Consider the following 16,691-nt stretch of genomic DNA (forward strand, 5'->3'; position numbering starts at 1 on the left):
CCGTCCGCCCTCCCCCCCAAAACTTCTTCCTCCACCCAAAATCTGTTGCATCCGCCTTACTGTGTATGCGCCCCAGCATCGCAACGCATTAGGTTCATTCTCTGTACTTTGTAATATAGCCACGTTCTTTTCATACTCCTTTATACTTAATGCACCGATACCTCTCCTAGATCTTCAACAGACTTCCTGTTGTTGTAACGACGTCACTTACCCCGGTCTGTCCTTTCGTCGCGTGAGCTTTCAAGATGCTCCTCAGGAACAGCCGGAGAAGTCTTTCCCTCCACCACGCCACCGTCTTCCGACCTTCTCGACCGACACCAAGATACCCATTGACGACGATAAACGCGAGCGACAGAAGCAGACGTCTTTTTGGCACACAGAATGATGGACGGCCCACGGCGAGAAGAGGTAGCCTCAGCGGCGGGCGGAATCTTGCCACCGCCGTAGATGACCACCAGTCCATCGCGAGCTCCAACTACGACAGACTGGACAGCTCTGTCCTGTCAGCATATCAGAACGTCTCGGCTCGCCCGAGATACCACGAGCTGCGCGCCTTCGATCCCGCCTCGCCACTGGTTCTCCAAGAGAGCAACGCACCGCAACAACCTCGGGGGAAAATCAACAATTTCGGCGTTCCTGGCGATGTAGACGAATTGTTGCCGATATTCGATGCCTGTATTCGCGTTGGAAAAGTCGATCGTGCACAAATGGTCCTCAAGCGCTTGGCTGCTGTCCCAAGCTTCCCTGGCGAAGACTTGATTTTCCTCCACAACCGATTCATCCGAGCCTCTCTCGAGCAGCTGCGCCTCCATCCCGACCGGAAACAAGCTGAGAGCCTTCACAAGTGGTACGAGTTGCACATCAACACCAGGGGCCTCCCCCAAACTGCCGAGACTATCGCTTGCATGCTCAAGGCCTCTCTTATCTCCGAGCGCGACGCCAGCAGGCGTCACCGGCTGGTTACTCGCTACATGAGACTGGCACCCGGCGAGGCGGGCTTGCAGGTCTTATCGATGGCCGAGATCTTGAGCGACCAAGACCTCGCAGTCATTACGGAAATCTGCCCCATATACAATCTCGCGCCTGAAGAAGATACTTCGGCCGCTGAAGCCAATAATGAGCACGTTGCCGTTGAAGAAAGTGAAGCTTCAACTTCCGCTTCCACAAAGCCCATGCCGCAAGTCATGGCCACACCTCAGAAAGGCTTCGGACTGAAGAGTTTAAAGCAGACTCTGAGCCTTTTCGACGAAATCCCTCAAGAATGCGACATCTCCACCCTTCCCCTTCGCGAACGAAGGGAGATCCAAGCCCGTCTCGAGCGCGACTGTGTTGACGCAGCTGTAGAGCGATGGCGCGAGGAGAACGAATCTCTACAAAAGATGGGCCTCAATACTTCGGTTGCTCATGCATCACTTAACTCCCGCTTGTACGACTGGCAACTTGCACTGGAGGCGCGACTCAAGGAGGAAATGGTCAAAATTGAGAAGTCCGAGGCTGTCGCGAAGAAGACGCCTGAAGACTACGACCGATGCGTATACGGACCCTTCTTCAGACTTTCTACGCCTAGTCGTTTGGCTGCTGTCACCATTCTCAGCACCTTGAGTTCCACTGCCATCACTGGTGTCGACCGTGGCATGGGTCTTGCTACCGCCATTAGCGGCCTCGCAAAACTCACCGAGGAGGATATTCGAAGTCAACTCGCAAGCCAGAAGGTGAAGAAGGCCGACAAGAGCAGAAAGGTCGTGATGGCTCAACCTGCAGAGGTTGCAGACGACAAATCACCAAAAGAGGTGGCCAGCAATGAATTGTTTAGCGATGAACAAGCCAGAGAAGCTGTCCTAGCCGATGCGGCCTGGCCCCCTGCGGTGAAGGCCAAGGTCGGCGCGGCCTTGATGTCTGCTCTCATCGAGACTGCCAAGATCAAAGTTGTGAGGGAACATCCCGAAACCAAGACTCTCGTCAGCCAGTTCCAGCCCGCGTTCTCTCACGCTACTCAGCTCAGGAGGGGCAAGAAGATTGGCATGATCTTGCTCAACAAGGAGCTCGTCAACATCCTGAAGCGAGAACCTCAGGGAGACTTCCTGGCTAAACATCTACCTATGGTTGTGGAGCCGGAGCCGTGGCAGGCCTTCGACAAGGGCGGCTTTCTGGAAAGCAAAGCGAGTCTTGTTCGTATCAAGCAGGGTGACAAGGACCAGAGGCTGTACAGCGAAGCAGCGATCGCCCGCGGAGACATGGACCAAGTGTTCAAGGGATTGGACGTCCTGGGCAGAACCGCTTGGCGGATTAACAATTCAGTTCTCAGCGTTATGCTCGATGTTTGGAACAGTGGCGAGGAGTTGGCAAACATCCCGGCGTTGAACCCCGATATCCCTACGCCGCCCGAGCCCGCGCCCTCCGAGGACCCCTCCGAACGCATTCTCTGGATCAGAGCCGTCAAGGCCGCCGAAAACGAGAGGGGCGGCTTGCATTCCGTTCGCTGCTTCATGAACTTCCAGCTGGAAATCGCTCGTGCTTTCAGGAATCAAACTTTCTACTTCCCTCACAACATTGACTTCCGGGGTCGTGCCTACCCACTACCGACATATCTCAACCATATGGGTGCCGACCATGTCCGTGGCATTCTTCGCTTTGCTAAGGGCAAGGAGCTCGGCGAGCAGGGCCTTAAGTGGCTCAAGGTTCACTTGTCCAACGTGTTCGGTTTCGACAAGGCCAGTCTCAACGACAGAGCGGCGTTCACCATGGACAACTTGGCCAATGTCATAGACTCAGCCACCAACCCGCTTACTGGCACCCGCTGGTGGCTCAAGGCCGAGGACCCTTGGCAATGTCTTGCAGCTTGTTTCGAGCTCAAGGCAGCGCTTGAATCCCCGGAACCAGAGAAATACGTCTCTAGCCTTCCAGTGCACCAGGACGGCACCTGCAACGGTCTTCAGCACTATGCCGCCCTCGGTGGTGACATTTGGGGTGCTCGCCAGGTCAATCTCGTTCCCGGCGATAAGCCTGCCGACGTCTACTCTGCCGTTGCCAACATTGTCAAAGACCACATCGCCAAGGACGCGGAGGGTGGCAATCCTTTCGCGAAGGCTATGGACGGAAAGATCACGAGAAAGGTGGTCAAGCAGACCGTCATGACCAACGTTTACGGTGTCACATTCGCCGGTGCCAAGAAACAGGTCTGCAAGCAGCTTGATTCGCTGTACCCCAACTTGCCGAAGGAGTGCGGCTTCGAAAACATCGTTACTGCATCCTATGTGGCTACTCTCGTCTTCAAGGCTCTCTCGTCCATGTTCCGCGGTGCTCACGACATTCAGTACTGGCTCGGTGAGATTGGCGGTCGGGTCTGCAGGGCTTTGTCCGCTGAGCAATTGGAGCGGATCGCGAATGATGGAATCGTACCCGTGCTGTCCAAGACCAAGGCTGTTGAGAATAGGACCTCAACTGACGAACTCCTGGCACAATTCCGCGCCACTATTGTTTGGACCACACCGTTACGCATGCCCATCGCCCAGCCGTACCGCAAGAGCGGAACCCGAATCATCAAGACGTCCCTCCAGGATCTCTCACTCACAATTCCCGAGCGCTCCGATCCCGTACACCGCAAGAAGCAGCTGCAAGCATTCCCTCCTAACTTCATCCACTCTCTCGATGCCACGCACATGCTTCTGTCCGCGCTGGAGTGCTCTGAGCTTGGACTGGACTTTGCTGCTGTTCACGACTCCTTCTGGACCCACGCCGCTGACGTCAACACGATGAACCGTGTTCTTCGTGACGCCTTCGTCAGAATTCACGAGGAGGATGTTGTTGGCCGTCTCGCTGCCGAGTTTGAGGCTCGTTACCGTGGCTCCATCTACATGGCAAAGATCAATGTCGGAACCGATGTCGAGAAGAAGATTGCGGCCCTGAGAAAGAAGAAGAAGGTGTCATTCAAGGATGAGCTCCTGGCTGAGCACAAAAGACAGACGCTGCTCCGCTCCGGGGACCCCGAGCTGATTGCGGAGGCCAAGGAGATGGTGACCCCCGCTAGCATCTTTGAGGAGATGGCGGCTACCGAAGCCCTCGTGAAGGGCGAGGATCTGAAGGCCATCGGCCTCGGTGAGATTTCAGAGGATGCGGACGAGACCGACGTCAAGATGGAGTCAGGTGCTGGCGATGAAGCCAACGACGCCGAGACATCTCATGCCGTCAATGAAGAGCTCCTCAGCGGAGCCAGCTCCCGATTCGCCACGAAAATGCTGAAGAACATGGAAGAATCGCACTTCAAGCAACACCTTCTCGCTAAGCCCGGGAAGTCGACCTCACGTCCTAAGACGATCCAGGTCTGGCTTCCTTTGACCTTCCCCCCGATTCCCGAGAAGGGCGACTTCGACGTTCAGAGACTCAAGGAGAGCGAATACTTCTTCTCATAATTGCGTCTCTGGTCTGTGCATCAGGGCGGAAGCGAGGCATACTTGCCACGCATGAAGAGGACATTTTGTTGGGGAGATATTGACTGCACATTTCTGATTGATTGCATCCGCGATGGCGTTGATGATTGTATAAAAAGGGGGCGTTTTTCTGATGGTCCCGAGGGCGGCGTTTAAAACACAAAGAAGCAAGATAACTCCCAAGAAGGTGGATTTGGGCATGTGTACGATGTTTGATAACTAGACAATTGTATAAATAAGGTGGATGGGACGAAAGAGCTCTTGGCTTCAGTTGTTGATACCAGGCGTACCTCCCACCGCACAAATAAAGATTTGTAAAAGAGACATTTGATTCGGTTAAATAAGGGTGAGATCCCAACACGCAGTTGAAATGTCAAACGTAAGTTAGGGCGTAGTTGTTTGTGATTGGGTGCCCGCTCAACTTGCTGAAATCGGAGCGACACTGGTTCTCGATTCTGACAATACCTATCTTGCCCAGTACTGGAGCTTTTCTTTCCACGCCGAACAACGCGAGGTTCGAGGATGAAAGGATCACCATGCTGTTCTCGGTAACAGCACCCTCGTCAACCGAGTCAACTGTGATTGGATCGCAACAGGAGAGCCTGCTCCAACAGCTTGCGCCAACTGCGGTTCCTTTATCCATGTCTTTTGCTGCACGCCCACCCCCCTCCGTTTGGTGCGTTGGTTGGCGGTAAGGGTTGTTTCCCCCCTTCTCTCATTCTTTCTTCTCTCTTTCTTCATCGTTGTCGCAAAACGAAGCCAAACTTAATTCCAGTGACCAGGTCTCAGTCGCCTGTTTTTGTGAAAGATGGTCAACACGCCAGAGGCCCAGCCGGCTTCGCCTCCTGTCGCGACCTCACCCTCGGTGCCGGCCGCGGAACCCACGACAACGGCCTCACCTCGGAGCCCACCTAAGAGCTCGCGGGGTAACTCGCCGAGCAACCCTCAAGCCACGATTGAAGCGGTGGATGCTCTAGAAGCGCAAGAGCCAGCGAGTGTCCGTCACTTAGGTGAGCTTTGAAAGGACTAAATATGCTGACGAGACTTCCTAGGAAACTGATGATGGCGCTTCCATCGACGATCAAATGTATTGTTCATAAGCTTCATCCCCTTTTGCCTAGCTCACGTAGACTGATCGGGTCTGAACAGTTCCTCGTACACGGCTTCACTGGCATCAAGCGCTGTAGACTATCCCATTGAGTTTGGTCGCCGCTACCATGCTTTCCGCCCTGGATGTAAGCAGCGCTCTTACCATGGATTCATCTAGCACGTTTGAGTGGACGGCTAACGGTTCGGTATCTGACTACCAGCGTACTATTTGCCCAATGACGACGTGAGCGATTCTGCCTTTGCGCACATGTCACACGCGACAATAAGAGCTAACTTTTGCAGACTGAAATGGACCGCCTTGATATGACGCACGACCTTACACTGAGGATGCTGGGATACAAGCTGTACTTGGCGCCGATTGAGAAAGAAAAAGTCAACAGAATCCTTGACATTGGAACTGGCACCGGAATTTGTGAGTCGCTGACGAACTCGGTCCGATCTCGCGACCCAATTAGAACGGCATTAACAATGTTTTAGGGGCCATGGAGATGGGTGACCTCTTTCCTAATGCGGAGGTATACAAATCTCTCGTTGTAAAGCAACTCATAGAAGCTAAAGCAGCCATTCTTAGGTTTATGGAAACGATCTGAGTGCTATCCAGCCAGAATGGTGAGTGTCCAGGGGGACGAAGCCCATGATTACAAGCTAATGTCCGTGTCCATAGGGTTCCTCCGAACGTCAAGTTTGAGATCGACGACGTCGAGAGCGACTGGATCGGCGATCGGAAGTACGACTTTATCTTCTGCCGCTACATGATCGGCTCGATCGCCGACTACCCAAAACTGATCAAGAATATCTACGACAACCTCAACCCCGGAGGCTGGGCAGAGTTCTCAGACATGAGCGGCAAGTACTACTCGCCAGATGGCACTCTCAAGGAGGAGCACGCCACCTTCAAATGGAATGATATGCTCATGGACACCATCGCTTCCATGGGCCGCGAGGCCCGCCCAGGTCCCCAGCTTGAGGGATGGGTTCGCGAAGCCGGTAATTTCCAGAATATTACTCACAGAAAGTTCATTCTTCCCATCGGCCCTTGGCCAAAAGATCCGCACTACCGGGAGTTGGGACTGGTCAACTTGACCCAGATTTTGGAAGGACTTGACGGGTTCTCCATGAGGGCGTTTTGTGGCGTGCTGGGCTGGACCAAGGTTGAGGCCGAGGTCCTGCTTGCCCAGGTACGCAAGGAGTTGAAGGCGGTTCACACCTTCCATGCTCAGTTTGACATGTAAGTCCGATTAGATAGTTCAGTCTGTGGATGTTGCAGCTAACAGGGTGCGTAGCCATAACGTAGTGGCTCAGAAGCCTTTCGAGGCAGATCCTTGAAATAATTGCTTCCGGAAGCCTCTTGTTCTCTATAAACATCTTCTTGATCGAAGCGAGCCACGCGAATTTCAATCACGTTTTTCCCTTGTGATAATGCGCATGCCCGCTCATGTGGCTCAATATGTTGCAGTTTTGATAACTAAGCGCCCACAATGATGAAGAATGTCAATGGCAGCACTTTTGATTTTCAATTAGTGTCTTGCGAAGAAAGAAATTGGATGCTATTTCCGCATCACTACTTATGTAATTGACAAGAAGATACTCCTGCTTTGATGGGCACTCCACCAGGACACACCTTCATGATTTTCCCTCTCAGTCGGCCGGCTTAGTCAAGCTCTCTCTTCGCACCTTTGTGGGCTGGGCAGAGAAGAGGATGCAACCTTTGAAGAAGTTTCAATGCTGCCATGGAACAACGCCAGAATCTTTGGTCACAGACTTCTCTAAGTACCTTGTCATCGCAGAAACTTAATTCTTGTGAGTCATCACAGACTTCTCATGAAGAGTTCTAGCCTTGCCAGGTACTTTAAATTACCGGCCGCCCAGGTATCGGTAATTTCACTGATTGAGGCTTTTTTTCACTACATAAGAGACATACTCTCTTCCTCCTCTCTTGGGGGATCGCCACGTTCAACGCCCTTTTCTTTTCATACTTGCCATATTGGCTCAACGGTCCCAATCTCTTCAATACATCCTAACGTACCAATATTGCCATTTTGGACCGGCCAGTCTCCCCGTGATGGACGATACTTCGGAGGAGGTCGTAGGCGAACCCCAGCCTGGGTCGCAACTCACGCAACTTGCATATATGCCCTGTTTGGTGGTCCTAGGTACTGTCGACATGCTCCTTAACGATGATAGTCTTTCTGGATATCTCGATATAGATGAAGACTATCCACATCCCCAGTATAGGCGCCGCAGGGGAGTGCAAAATGCCACCGGCAAAGACTTGCACACGGTTTTACAACCTCATCAGCCCAGTAATCTTCAAGCATGATATTCGGCAGCATTACGCATCGTCATTGCATTTGTCGGTCAAAAGAAACAAGATTGAGGGTGTCGCGGCTTCACTTCGCCACGGCGCTGATATCAATCAGCCTGATCGGTCGTTGATGCACATTGAAGAAAAAATGCTATCAGACCATCGATTCCCGGATTTGGGAACCCCAGTTGAAACGTCTTTGACCGCTCTGCATTGGGCGTCTTTATATGGATGCACAGATCTGGTACATTACCTCCTCGAGTCTGGCGCCGACGTCCACCAAAGGGCCGACATGGGCTTCTATCACTTTTTCAGCCACGAGTCTTATAGCTTGGAGAAGTTAGAAACCAATGGAGATGATCCCCATAGAGTTTTGTTCTCCGTTACGATCGCAGAATATATCAGCAATCTGGGGAGACACGGAATGGGCAATGTGAGCGATCCGTTACCTTTGCCCATGCGGGCTAACTCGCTCTTCTTTGCCCTGAAAGGCAGTTTCAGTCGCGCAAACCGCTGTAAGTGGGAGTCGGCGTACGTTCATCCTGGGCAGCGTAATGAATTGTATTTGGACACTTTCGTTGATGACGATACAACTGGCTCTCGTCTCAAGATTGTCAAGGCGCTGATCAAGGCTGGGTCATCCCTGCTTACTCGGGAGAGGGGAAAAGTTCATGCACTTCACCAAGCTTGTGCATATCGAGACGTTGAGGTAGCTCGGTTTCTTCTGGAGGAAATGGAAGTCGATCCAAACACTAGAGATTCCAAGGGCGACACCTCTCTTCACTACGTGGCTGCCAGTAATTATGAGTTCGATCCACGCACACAGAAGATTGTGAACCTCCTCATCGACAAAGGGGCAAAAGTCGATGCCCAGAATGCAGATGGACAAAGCCCCGCTGACATCGGCTTGTACACGGAATATAAGTAATGAGTTCTGGGCACCAGGAGGCTCCTATGGCCCGTTTAGGTCGTCTGTTTGGCAAAGGCAGACGAACATACGCAGGTTATCGGAAGCAATCATTACTAAGTATGTATTGACAGATTCCCCAATACAGTATGTCAAGGTGCACTATTATTGTCCCATAAAACCCTGTTCTGTTGTGTTCGTATCTTTGAATTGCCGCCTTTCCCTGTCTTTCAACAACTTCGTTTGATAAGAGACGGAAAAGCCCGCAGAGTCGTGCAATCCCGAGATGCGTACCTCAAGGTGAGAAGAAGGGGATGGTTTATGAATGCATCATAACTTGGGTTGCTGCTTCCAAAGCTCAGTGTCATGGAAGGATTTGTTGAACTCTCCGTAGTTGTCGTCTTTCCCAAAAGATCGTGTCCCAATTGCGATGTGGTGGCTTAAGAGACGGAGATACAGGCCGGTATGCGAAATATCTATTTCGACCCCTACTCAGACTGGTTCAGCACTGCCTTGCCCCTATGACTAGTCAAGAAAACTGGTGAGATTCCAATGATGAGACTACAGCCATCGATGGAATGTACGATTTGATAACATAGAGTCATTGTACAGAAGCGTCATAAAGTAGAGATTCCTGATGTTGGAAATATAATCAAAGAGGAATTATCCACTTTGTAACAAGTGTACGTTTCATATTCTACGATGAGTATCACTAGAAGGTCCAAATGGATTCGAGCGTAGGTGCGAAGGCCATTACGTGAATTAGATGTAATGTCGAATCGAATAACAAATTGGAAGCTGCGAGCCGGTTTTCTAGACTAAATTATACTTGTCGTGCGACTGGTTCATAGCAATCATGAAGTTAAGAATCAGAAAGCTTTGTCCTGATTTGATGTTTGCCTTGAGTATCCTCGTATCCAATATTGGGATTGCAAGAAGACACCGCTGCACACTGAGTGCCACGGATTTGTCGGGTCGACGAGAACAAGATCAAACCTTCTTAAGAGCTATTGAAGGTACATTTCATCAGCATGCGGCGTCGCAAAGTGACAAGTACGAAAGACGCAGGGTTGAACGACTCACCTCCACGAAGACCTTGTTCAGCTCCATTAAAGCTACGTTTCGACCCAAGCACTGCCAGCGACCGTACCCAAAGACGATCTCTAGCGTGCCCTCCATCAAGCGCAGCTTTTCAACGTCGGACTCTATCCATCGTTCTGGTCGGAACACGTGGGAGTCCTGACCCCAGATGTCCTGCCTGCGGAAGATTCCCCATGCACAGTACCCGATACGGGTGCCTTCTGGAAGATGAACACCCTTGAAGTCATCGCCGGCTCCTCCATTCGAGACCTCCTTTGACATTTGGCCGACTACTGGTGGGAATATGCGAAGACCCTCCTTGATGACGGCTTGCAAGTATGGCATCTCGCGAGCCTCTGCATCGGAGACGATGGGCCATGACAGCTTGACAGCGTCGATTTCGGCTCGGAGTGTAGAGGTTACCTGAGGATTCGTGATTATGTGCAGGATAGTAGCCCGGATGGCGGTCGCTGTAGTATCAGAACCAGCTAGTCTTTTTCAATGTCAGAGAGTTTTGCCACGATCGCTGCGTGAGTGTTGGCTCTTACAACTGCATGAGAATCTCCGACTCGGCCTCAGCTTGTGTAAGCCCTCGCGCGACGAACGATCCAAGCATATCTTTCTGGACCTTCTTGTTTGGACCGAAGCGCTCTGATGCTACTTTCTTGGCAATGCTAGACCCGGCGAAGAATGCCAAATGTGAGCAGAGGCGACGCGTAAAGGTGGCTGCGTGGGCAGCAAGTTTTGCGGAAGAGCATGCAACTTGAACTTACCCCATCGTCTTTCCCACGCCGATTGCGTCTTTTTCAGAAGGCATCATGCTCCTGAAAATAGGCGAAGAGAGGAGTGCGAGAAGCCATGGCAGAACACTCGTCACGAGAATCGTTGGCATGTTTTGCTCCATGGTCTTGATGTACTCATGGACATCCGAATCAGTTGCCAAGTCTCCAAACGGCTCACCGAAAGCCAGGTCAGAGATGACATCGAGGGTGAAGTATTGCGCCTTGGCTCCAAAGTCAAAAGCTTCGTCGCGAGAAGCATACTTCTCAATCAAGCCGATGAGGCGGACGACGTTTTGATCAATTTTGGCTTCGAGATCTTCGACTTCCTTACCAGAGTACTATCTATCGTCTTAGTTCACTGTGCCTTTCTCTTATACATCAAGCATTTATGCAATTGCTTACACCTGCGGCCATTTTTGACCGGAGTTTGTTATGCAGCTCATCATCTCGGGTGGATAAGACATTGTCTTGGCCAGGCTTGAGTCGCATTCCATCATACCAATTAGATCGCTTGTAAGTCGTCCGCACATTAAGCATACGCTTCATGAGATCCGGATCGCTGGTGATGAGATCATTCGGCCCGACACGAACTATTGACCCTATTCGGCAAAGATGGAAAACGGTTATTTTTCACAAGCGCTATAGCGCAGGCTAAGGGGTTGAAGTATAAAACACACCATATTTCTCGCACGCCTCATAAAAGTCGAGGTGCGTCCTACCGCCGCCGACGGCGCGAACGAGCCACCATTTCGAAAATCCGGCGCTCGGTGGCCCCTTGATGTGCCGGAGCCTTAGGTATTGGCGAGCGATGGATACGACGCTGTACGCGATAAAGGCCGAGACTGCGATGCTGGCGTATGCGAGGTATTCCCGACTCATGGTCGCACTCGAGCCCACGAGGAACCGATTCGTGTATGAAAAGGTTGGATCATGGGATTGTGAGTGTGGATAAGAGGAGGAAACAGTGTCTCGGGCCACACATGGGAAGGGGGAAAAAAAGAAAGTCTGAGAGATCCTGAGACGAACTGCCTTCTCGGTCAAGGATGCCGCGGCACGGTGGAGGGCACGGGGAGCCTGGGAGGAGCTGGGGAATATTTTGACCGAGAGGACTGCATCGATACGACGGTCAAATCCTTCAATGGCTCTGCAATAGCATGCAATAGCAGCGAACATGACGCCGAAATGTTACCAAAGTTTCTGACGAGTTGACGACCCATGGCGATATCATTGTCGGTTCGGGTCTCTGCCCAATAGCGTCTATACTTGCGATGGGTCTGGACCCCCTAGTCTTTAGGCGGCTTAGATGATTGACACGGCAGACTCGGGAATGCAACCTTCCCGCACGGAGCAGGGGCCGGCGTGACGGGGTTTCAATCCAATGAGATTGTTGCCGTGTTTTGCAATGCCCTGCTATCCCTCTCCTCCTCCTCAATCGCATCGGCAATGACCAATGCCAACGGATGCGTCTAGCGGGGGTATGATGCAACGTTCTACGGGCACGGCTTTGCCCGGGGGACATTGCCAGAAGGAGGAGAAAGAATGCAGAGAGGGGGCAAGCGGTGAGGTCGCATCTCCTGATCTGCACCGTTAGATGCCATCTGCTGGTTCATTACGAGAGGCACAGCCCAACCGTCCAATTAGACTCTGCCTAATCTTCGATCTGGCGGTTGAGGAAGCTTGTGGCTTTTGTTTTTCTGGAGATTCTTCTGCCCTTCACATTTTTTTTTTTTCGCGTTTCACAACTTTTCTTCAATTGCACATGTTAGCTTGATCGCCGTTGAGTTTTGAATTGACACCCCATTAAAAGGGTCTCATCGTTCGGTTCCTTCTTAAGCCTCGACCCTCCGAGGCTCCGACAGATTCAATCATGGCGGATCCAGCACCGGCGGAAGCCGGCCCGCTCGAAGCAGACGTCAGTTTGACGACCTTTCAACATATCTGCTTGCACTCGACAGACCTTGATGCTGATTCTTTTCGATAGAATGGAGAGGAGAACGACAACACCAATGATGACAGCGACTCAGCCATGGGAGTGGTGAGTAGTGGTACCTCGGTCTAGCGGTACAATGTTACGCGTAAGGCTAACCCGTGTTGCAGTCTGTGCTCGGGTCATCTGCATCCATGACAAGCAGTATCATGCGTTACCGCGAAGAAAATGGAAGAACATACCACGCTTATCGAGAGGGCAGTAAGTGATTCAAAGCTCTTCAGTTTGATAGCATCTCACGTTATCCGCGATCGCTTTTGCGAGATAAGCGTTTTTGCTTGATATGACGCGGTAGGTGGTCTTTAGCAGCTTAACCGCCCTTCTCCAACCTCAACTTGGAGCTAACGCGTCGCCTATCTGGAATCGCAGGTCGAAAACGACAGGCTTGGTAAGTGACATAGTATTTGTTCTGTCAACAGAGAGATGCTCATGCCTGCGTGATAGACCTCCAACATCATTTGTACACACTTACCTTTGATGGAAAGCTGTTTGTATCGCCAGCTGGCCGAGACAAGCCTTTAAAGAGAGTATTAGATGCAGGAACCGGAACCGGAATTTGGGCAATGGACTTTGGTAAGATAGCTGTACCCGCGAAGTAAGTAACACAAGATGGCTAATGCCCTCTTCCTGGCAGCCGATGATCATCAAGAGACACTGGTAAGCTCGCCCAGAGCCCAAAAATTCCTTCTCAGGCAAAAGCTAAAGACTGGCAGATAACCGGTGTCGATCTCAGCCCAATACAACCGCCATTGTGAGCACCATCAGGATAATAATCCTGCAAATCAAGGTTTTTCGATGTGTTGATTCACTAATCAATGTGAAGTGTACCTCCTAACGTGACATTCTACATCGACGACCTAGAAGATGACTGGACATACTCCTACAAGTTCGACTTCGTCTTTGGCCGAATGCTCACAGGTTCCATAGCAGACTGGCCAAGATTTATCCGCCAAAGCTACGAGTAAGTTCTTACTCGCTGCACCCGGGCTCCAAAACTGAATATATACGCCTCCGCGGCTCCGCCTTCTTGTCTGACGGTATATCATAGGTACCTCGAACCCGGGGGCTGGATAGAGTTGTCCGACATCCTCTTGGATCTCCAAAGCGACGACGGAACAGTCAGGCCCGAATGCGCAACCCAAAAGTGGGCAGGGCACATGCTCGAAGCGGCAGCGATATGGAAACGACCGCTGGACAGCTGCAAATTCTACAAGGAGCAGCTCGCCGAAGCGGGGTTCACCAATATTGAGGAAAAGATTTACAAGTGGCCGTCGAACCCCTGGCCAAAGGACCCAAAGTACAAAGAGCTAGGTAAACCGGCTTCCTGTTCAGCTCTTACCCGTGACATAGGACCCAAATGCTGACTGAATCGCTTTCCGAAGGCGTGTGGACGTACGAGAACCTAGGAAACGGCTTATCCGGGCTTAGCTTGGCGCTTTTCACTAGGGCGTTGGGTTGGTCGGCGGAGCAGCTTGAGGTCTTCTTGGTGGATGCTAGGAAAGACATGAGAGACAGGTCCATACATGGCTGGTGGCCAGTGTGAGCAATCGCCTTTTCCCTTGTTGGGAGATCGAAGCCCAACTGACAGTATCTCAGATATGTGGTTTACGCACAAAAGCCGGAATGAAGTCAAAAGCGACCGAGTGGCGAACGTATCAAATGGAACGACAGTACACACGCACCACGAATATAGTTAACCCGCGCCGGCACGCAGGCATGGTATTATGTGCTTGAACCAAGCAAGTCTTCAAAATATTTACCTAATCAATCCAATGACCTGGGTTATTATCTGAAAAAGAGACTGCAATTAAAGCTCCCTCATTATTGTTCAGAGTGAGGCGATATCATACTTTTTCTTGATGATATCCGCAATCTGCAATGAAGTTAGTAATCGCGTACTAAACCGCTTCAGATGCCCTTCTTACCTTTTCTCCAGAGGCATAAGTCGTTGCCGTCGGCGCTGCAGTCAACACCATTGGCCAATAACTAACATCAATAACCCTCAACCCCTTGACCCCATAGACCTGCATCTCCGTATCCACTACACCTCCTTTATCCTTGGGCACCATAGCCGCAGTACAACACGAATGGGCATTCGAAGGTGACATGTTCGCAGCCAGCAACACCTTCATCTTTTCTTTGGAAGCGGTATCATACGGCGCCGCCATCTTGGGCCCAAGAATCTTCATCGCCGGCGCAGACATGATCTCCTTCCCCTTCTCAAACAGCGCCACAGCGAGGTCGAAGTCAGTGGGATCAGAAGCAGTGCGAAAGTCAATGACGGGTTGCTGCAGCGGGTTCGTAGAGTTAATCTTCACCGACCCGCGGCTCAGCGCCCGGAGGAAGTAGAGCGTGATACTATTGCCGGTGCCCCAGTGGACCATGCCGAGGGGCACGTCTTGTCCTGCGAGCTGGTCGAGAACGATTTCCCGCTGCTTCCTGTAGCCTTCTTGAACGGATGCAGGGGTACCTGGAGCAAGATACTCGGTGGGGTCGTGGGACTTTGCAGTGGCGAGGATGTCGCGCCAGGAGGAGGTTGTGTTGGCTAGCGGCGGTACGGCTAGGTTTGTGCTCAGGGTTCTGACGATGGTGTACGCTCCCTTCTTTTGGGCGTCGTAAAGGGCGCGTTGTTCGGCATCGTATGTTTTGTTGGTGTCTAGAGCTCCAGAGTTGGGGAAAATGTTGTTCTCAACTGCGTCGTTCTCTTCAGTCACTGTACTTTTGCTCTCGAATCGGAAGGTACCAACATGTGAAGGGAACCTTGAGTTCACCCTGATCCATAAAGTTCTCGCCGACCCCAGGCAGATCAGCAATGGCATCAATTCTAAAGCTCTTCAAGAACTTCTTTGACCCGATGCCAGAAAGCTGTAGAATCTGTGGTGTATGGAGCGCCCCAGCAGCCAGGAGGACCTCCTTCTTCGCGTGGACCTCCAGGCGCTCACCACCAGTTGAAGGTAGATACTCGAGACCAACGGCCCGCTTTCCCTTGAATAGAATCTTGGATACAGTGTGTTCAGCCAAGATGTGGTAGTTGGGACGAGAGTCTTTGACACGTTGGTAATGGTTGATCCGCGCGTGGCTCCGGGTCCGGGTTGTTGCGTCGGCGAGGGTGGGGAAGTTGAAGAGACCGACAGCCCGGTCGCCGCCATTGGGGTCCGGGGAAGGGGTGAGCCCGCTTTGTAGAGCGGCTTGCCAGAAGTTTTCTACGTGATTTTAGTGGAAACTTTACGCCAGAAACCTCCTCCTCTTTGTATTGAGCTACATACCAGCACCGGGGAAGTAATAATTGGGATACGAGGCACGGACAGGTCCGTTGTGGCCGTGAGCCGACTCTACCCACGAGATGTTGGCAGCGTCAGCAAAGTCTTGAGGCGGGGTCGTGAAATTCTCGCTCTAGCAAAGGTGTGATTAGCATTCTTAGTTCCATGCTGAATGTACATCCAGATAGAACTCACTTTCCGAAAGTACGGCAACAGGTCATCCCATCCCCAGCCTTCGGCACCCAGCTGCTCCCAAGCCGCATACTCTGACTTCCCGCCGCGCACAAAGACCATGCCGTTGACAACCGAACCGCCTCCAACTACTCGACCGGCAGGCACCGAAAAGACGCGGTCGTTCAACGCAGACTGTGGTGCGCTGTTCAAGTTGGGCCAAAGGTACGGCACAGGGAAGAAGGCACCCGGGACGAGAACGCTGTCTTCATCCTTATCGAAAGGCCCGGTCTCGATGACTAGAACTTTGACTATATCACATGCATTAGGTAGAGGATTCACGTCTGAGGTAGATGAAGTATGGCACGGTCTCTACTTACTTCTTGGGTCTTCGGTCAGCCGATCGGCAACGGTAAGCCCCGAGACGCCTCCGCCGGCAATGACAAAGTCATAGTCAGTTGCGGCAACCGCATCTCGCGAGGCAATTGTGGCGTAGCGAGGGACCTGTAGTGCTAGTGAAGATGAGCTGAACGCCAGCAACGCCAGCAACGCCAAAATGGCCTTCATGGGTGTTGTAAGAACACTAGGCATCTGTACTACTAGACTCAGACGAGGTTGAACGGGTATCTTGAGGAGGTGGAGGGACAACGACGAGGAAGGGC

General features: G+C 51.9%; 6 protein-coding genes across 6 annotated transcripts; 4 read left to right on the forward strand and 2 right to left on the reverse strand.

Moving 5' to 3' along the window:
• Positions 1–14: 14 nt before the first annotated feature.
• On the forward strand, positions 15–4,713 carry HER10_EVM0012842 (DNA-dependent RNA polymerase). Its single transcript, XM_035482223.1, has one exon. It carries the CDS (start codon positions 246–248, stop codon positions 4,407–4,409), a length of 4,164 nt encoding a protein of 1,387 aa, XP_035331953.1. The 5' UTR covers positions 15–245; the 3' UTR covers positions 4,410–4,713.
• Positions 4,714–5,175: 462 nt separating this feature from the next.
• HER10_EVM0008147 (umta methyltransferase family protein) lies at positions 5,176–7,012 on the forward strand. The gene is made up of 9 exons (XM_035477679.1): positions 5,176–5,424; positions 5,480–5,514; positions 5,577–5,662; positions 5,738–5,760; positions 5,820–5,949; positions 6,015–6,052; positions 6,109–6,146; positions 6,202–6,765; positions 6,821–7,012. The coding sequence occupies exons 1-9, from the start codon at positions 5,236–5,238 to the stop codon at positions 6,861–6,863; spliced, it is 1,146 nt and encodes a 381-aa protein (XP_035331646.1). The 5' UTR covers positions 5,176–5,235; the 3' UTR covers positions 6,864–7,012.
• A 732-nt stretch (positions 7,013–7,744) lies between these two features.
• Positions 7,745–8,770, forward strand: HER10_EVM0008109 (ankyrin repeat protein; the record flags this gene model as incomplete). The annotated part of the gene is made up of 1 exon (XM_035477643.1): positions 7,745–8,770. One exon carries the CDS (start codon positions 7,745–7,747, stop codon positions 8,768–8,770), a length of 1,026 nt encoding a protein of 341 aa, XP_035331644.1.
• Positions 8,771–9,618: 848 nt separating this feature from the next.
• On the reverse strand, positions 9,619–11,684 carry HER10_EVM0008733 (cytochrome P450; the record flags this gene model as incomplete). Its single annotated transcript, XM_035478243.1, has 6 exons — positions 11,289–11,684; positions 11,014–11,210; positions 10,603–10,949; positions 10,378–10,503; positions 9,833–10,322; positions 9,619–9,756 (listed from the first exon to the last, which is right to left on the reverse strand). Exons 1-6 carry the CDS (start codon positions 11,488–11,490, stop codon positions 9,619–9,621), a joined length of 1,500 nt encoding a protein of 499 aa, XP_035331682.1. The 5' UTR covers positions 11,491–11,684.
• A 1,477-nt stretch (positions 11,685–13,161) lies between these two features.
• Positions 13,162–14,302, forward strand: HER10_EVM0009172 (methyltransferase domain-containing protein; the record flags this gene model as incomplete). The annotated part of the gene is made up of 7 exons (XM_035478671.1): positions 13,162–13,171; positions 13,233–13,255; positions 13,312–13,349; positions 13,422–13,559; positions 13,647–13,909; positions 13,981–14,137; positions 14,195–14,302. The coding sequence occupies 7 exons, from the start codon at positions 13,162–13,164 to the stop codon at positions 14,223–14,225; spliced, it is 660 nt and encodes a 219-aa protein (XP_035331711.1). The 3' UTR covers positions 14,226–14,302.
• Positions 14,303–14,496: 194 nt separating this feature from the next.
• On the reverse strand, positions 14,497–16,620 carry HER10_EVM0011684 (uncharacterized protein; the record flags this gene model as incomplete). The annotated part of the gene is made up of 5 exons (XM_035481108.1): positions 14,497–15,290; positions 15,346–15,801; positions 15,865–15,991; positions 16,054–16,340; positions 16,410–16,620. The coding sequence occupies 5 exons, from the start codon at positions 16,618–16,620 to the stop codon at positions 14,497–14,499; spliced, it is 1,875 nt and encodes a 624-aa protein (XP_035331871.1).
• Positions 16,621–16,691: the final 71 nt, after the last annotated feature.

The sequence above is a fragment of the Colletotrichum scovillei genome, assembly GCF_011075155.1.
Source record: "Colletotrichum scovillei strain TJNH1 chromosome Unknown Contig00007, whole genome shotgun sequence".
Lineage (NCBI taxonomy): Eukaryota > Fungi > Ascomycota > Sordariomycetes > Glomerellales > Glomerellaceae > Colletotrichum > Colletotrichum scovillei.

Bases quoted from the DNA above. Each gene is read 5' to 3' on its own strand.
- HER10_EVM0012842 (XM_035482223.1), top strand. From the start codon at position 246: ATGCTCCTCAGGAACAGCCGGAGAAGTCTTTCCCTCCACCACGCCACC.
- HER10_EVM0008147 (XM_035477679.1), top strand. From the start codon at position 5,236: ATGGTCAACACGCCAGAGGCCCAGCCGGCTTCGCCTCCTGTCGCGACC. The intron at 5,663-5,737 runs GTAAGCAGCGCT...TCTGACTACCAG, and splicing joins CCATGCTTTCCGCCCTGGAT to CGTACTATTTGCCCAATGAC. The intron at 6,147-6,201 runs GTGAGTGTCCAG...CCGTGTCCATAG, and splicing joins AGTGCTATCCAGCCAGAATG to GGTTCCTCCGAACGTCAAGT.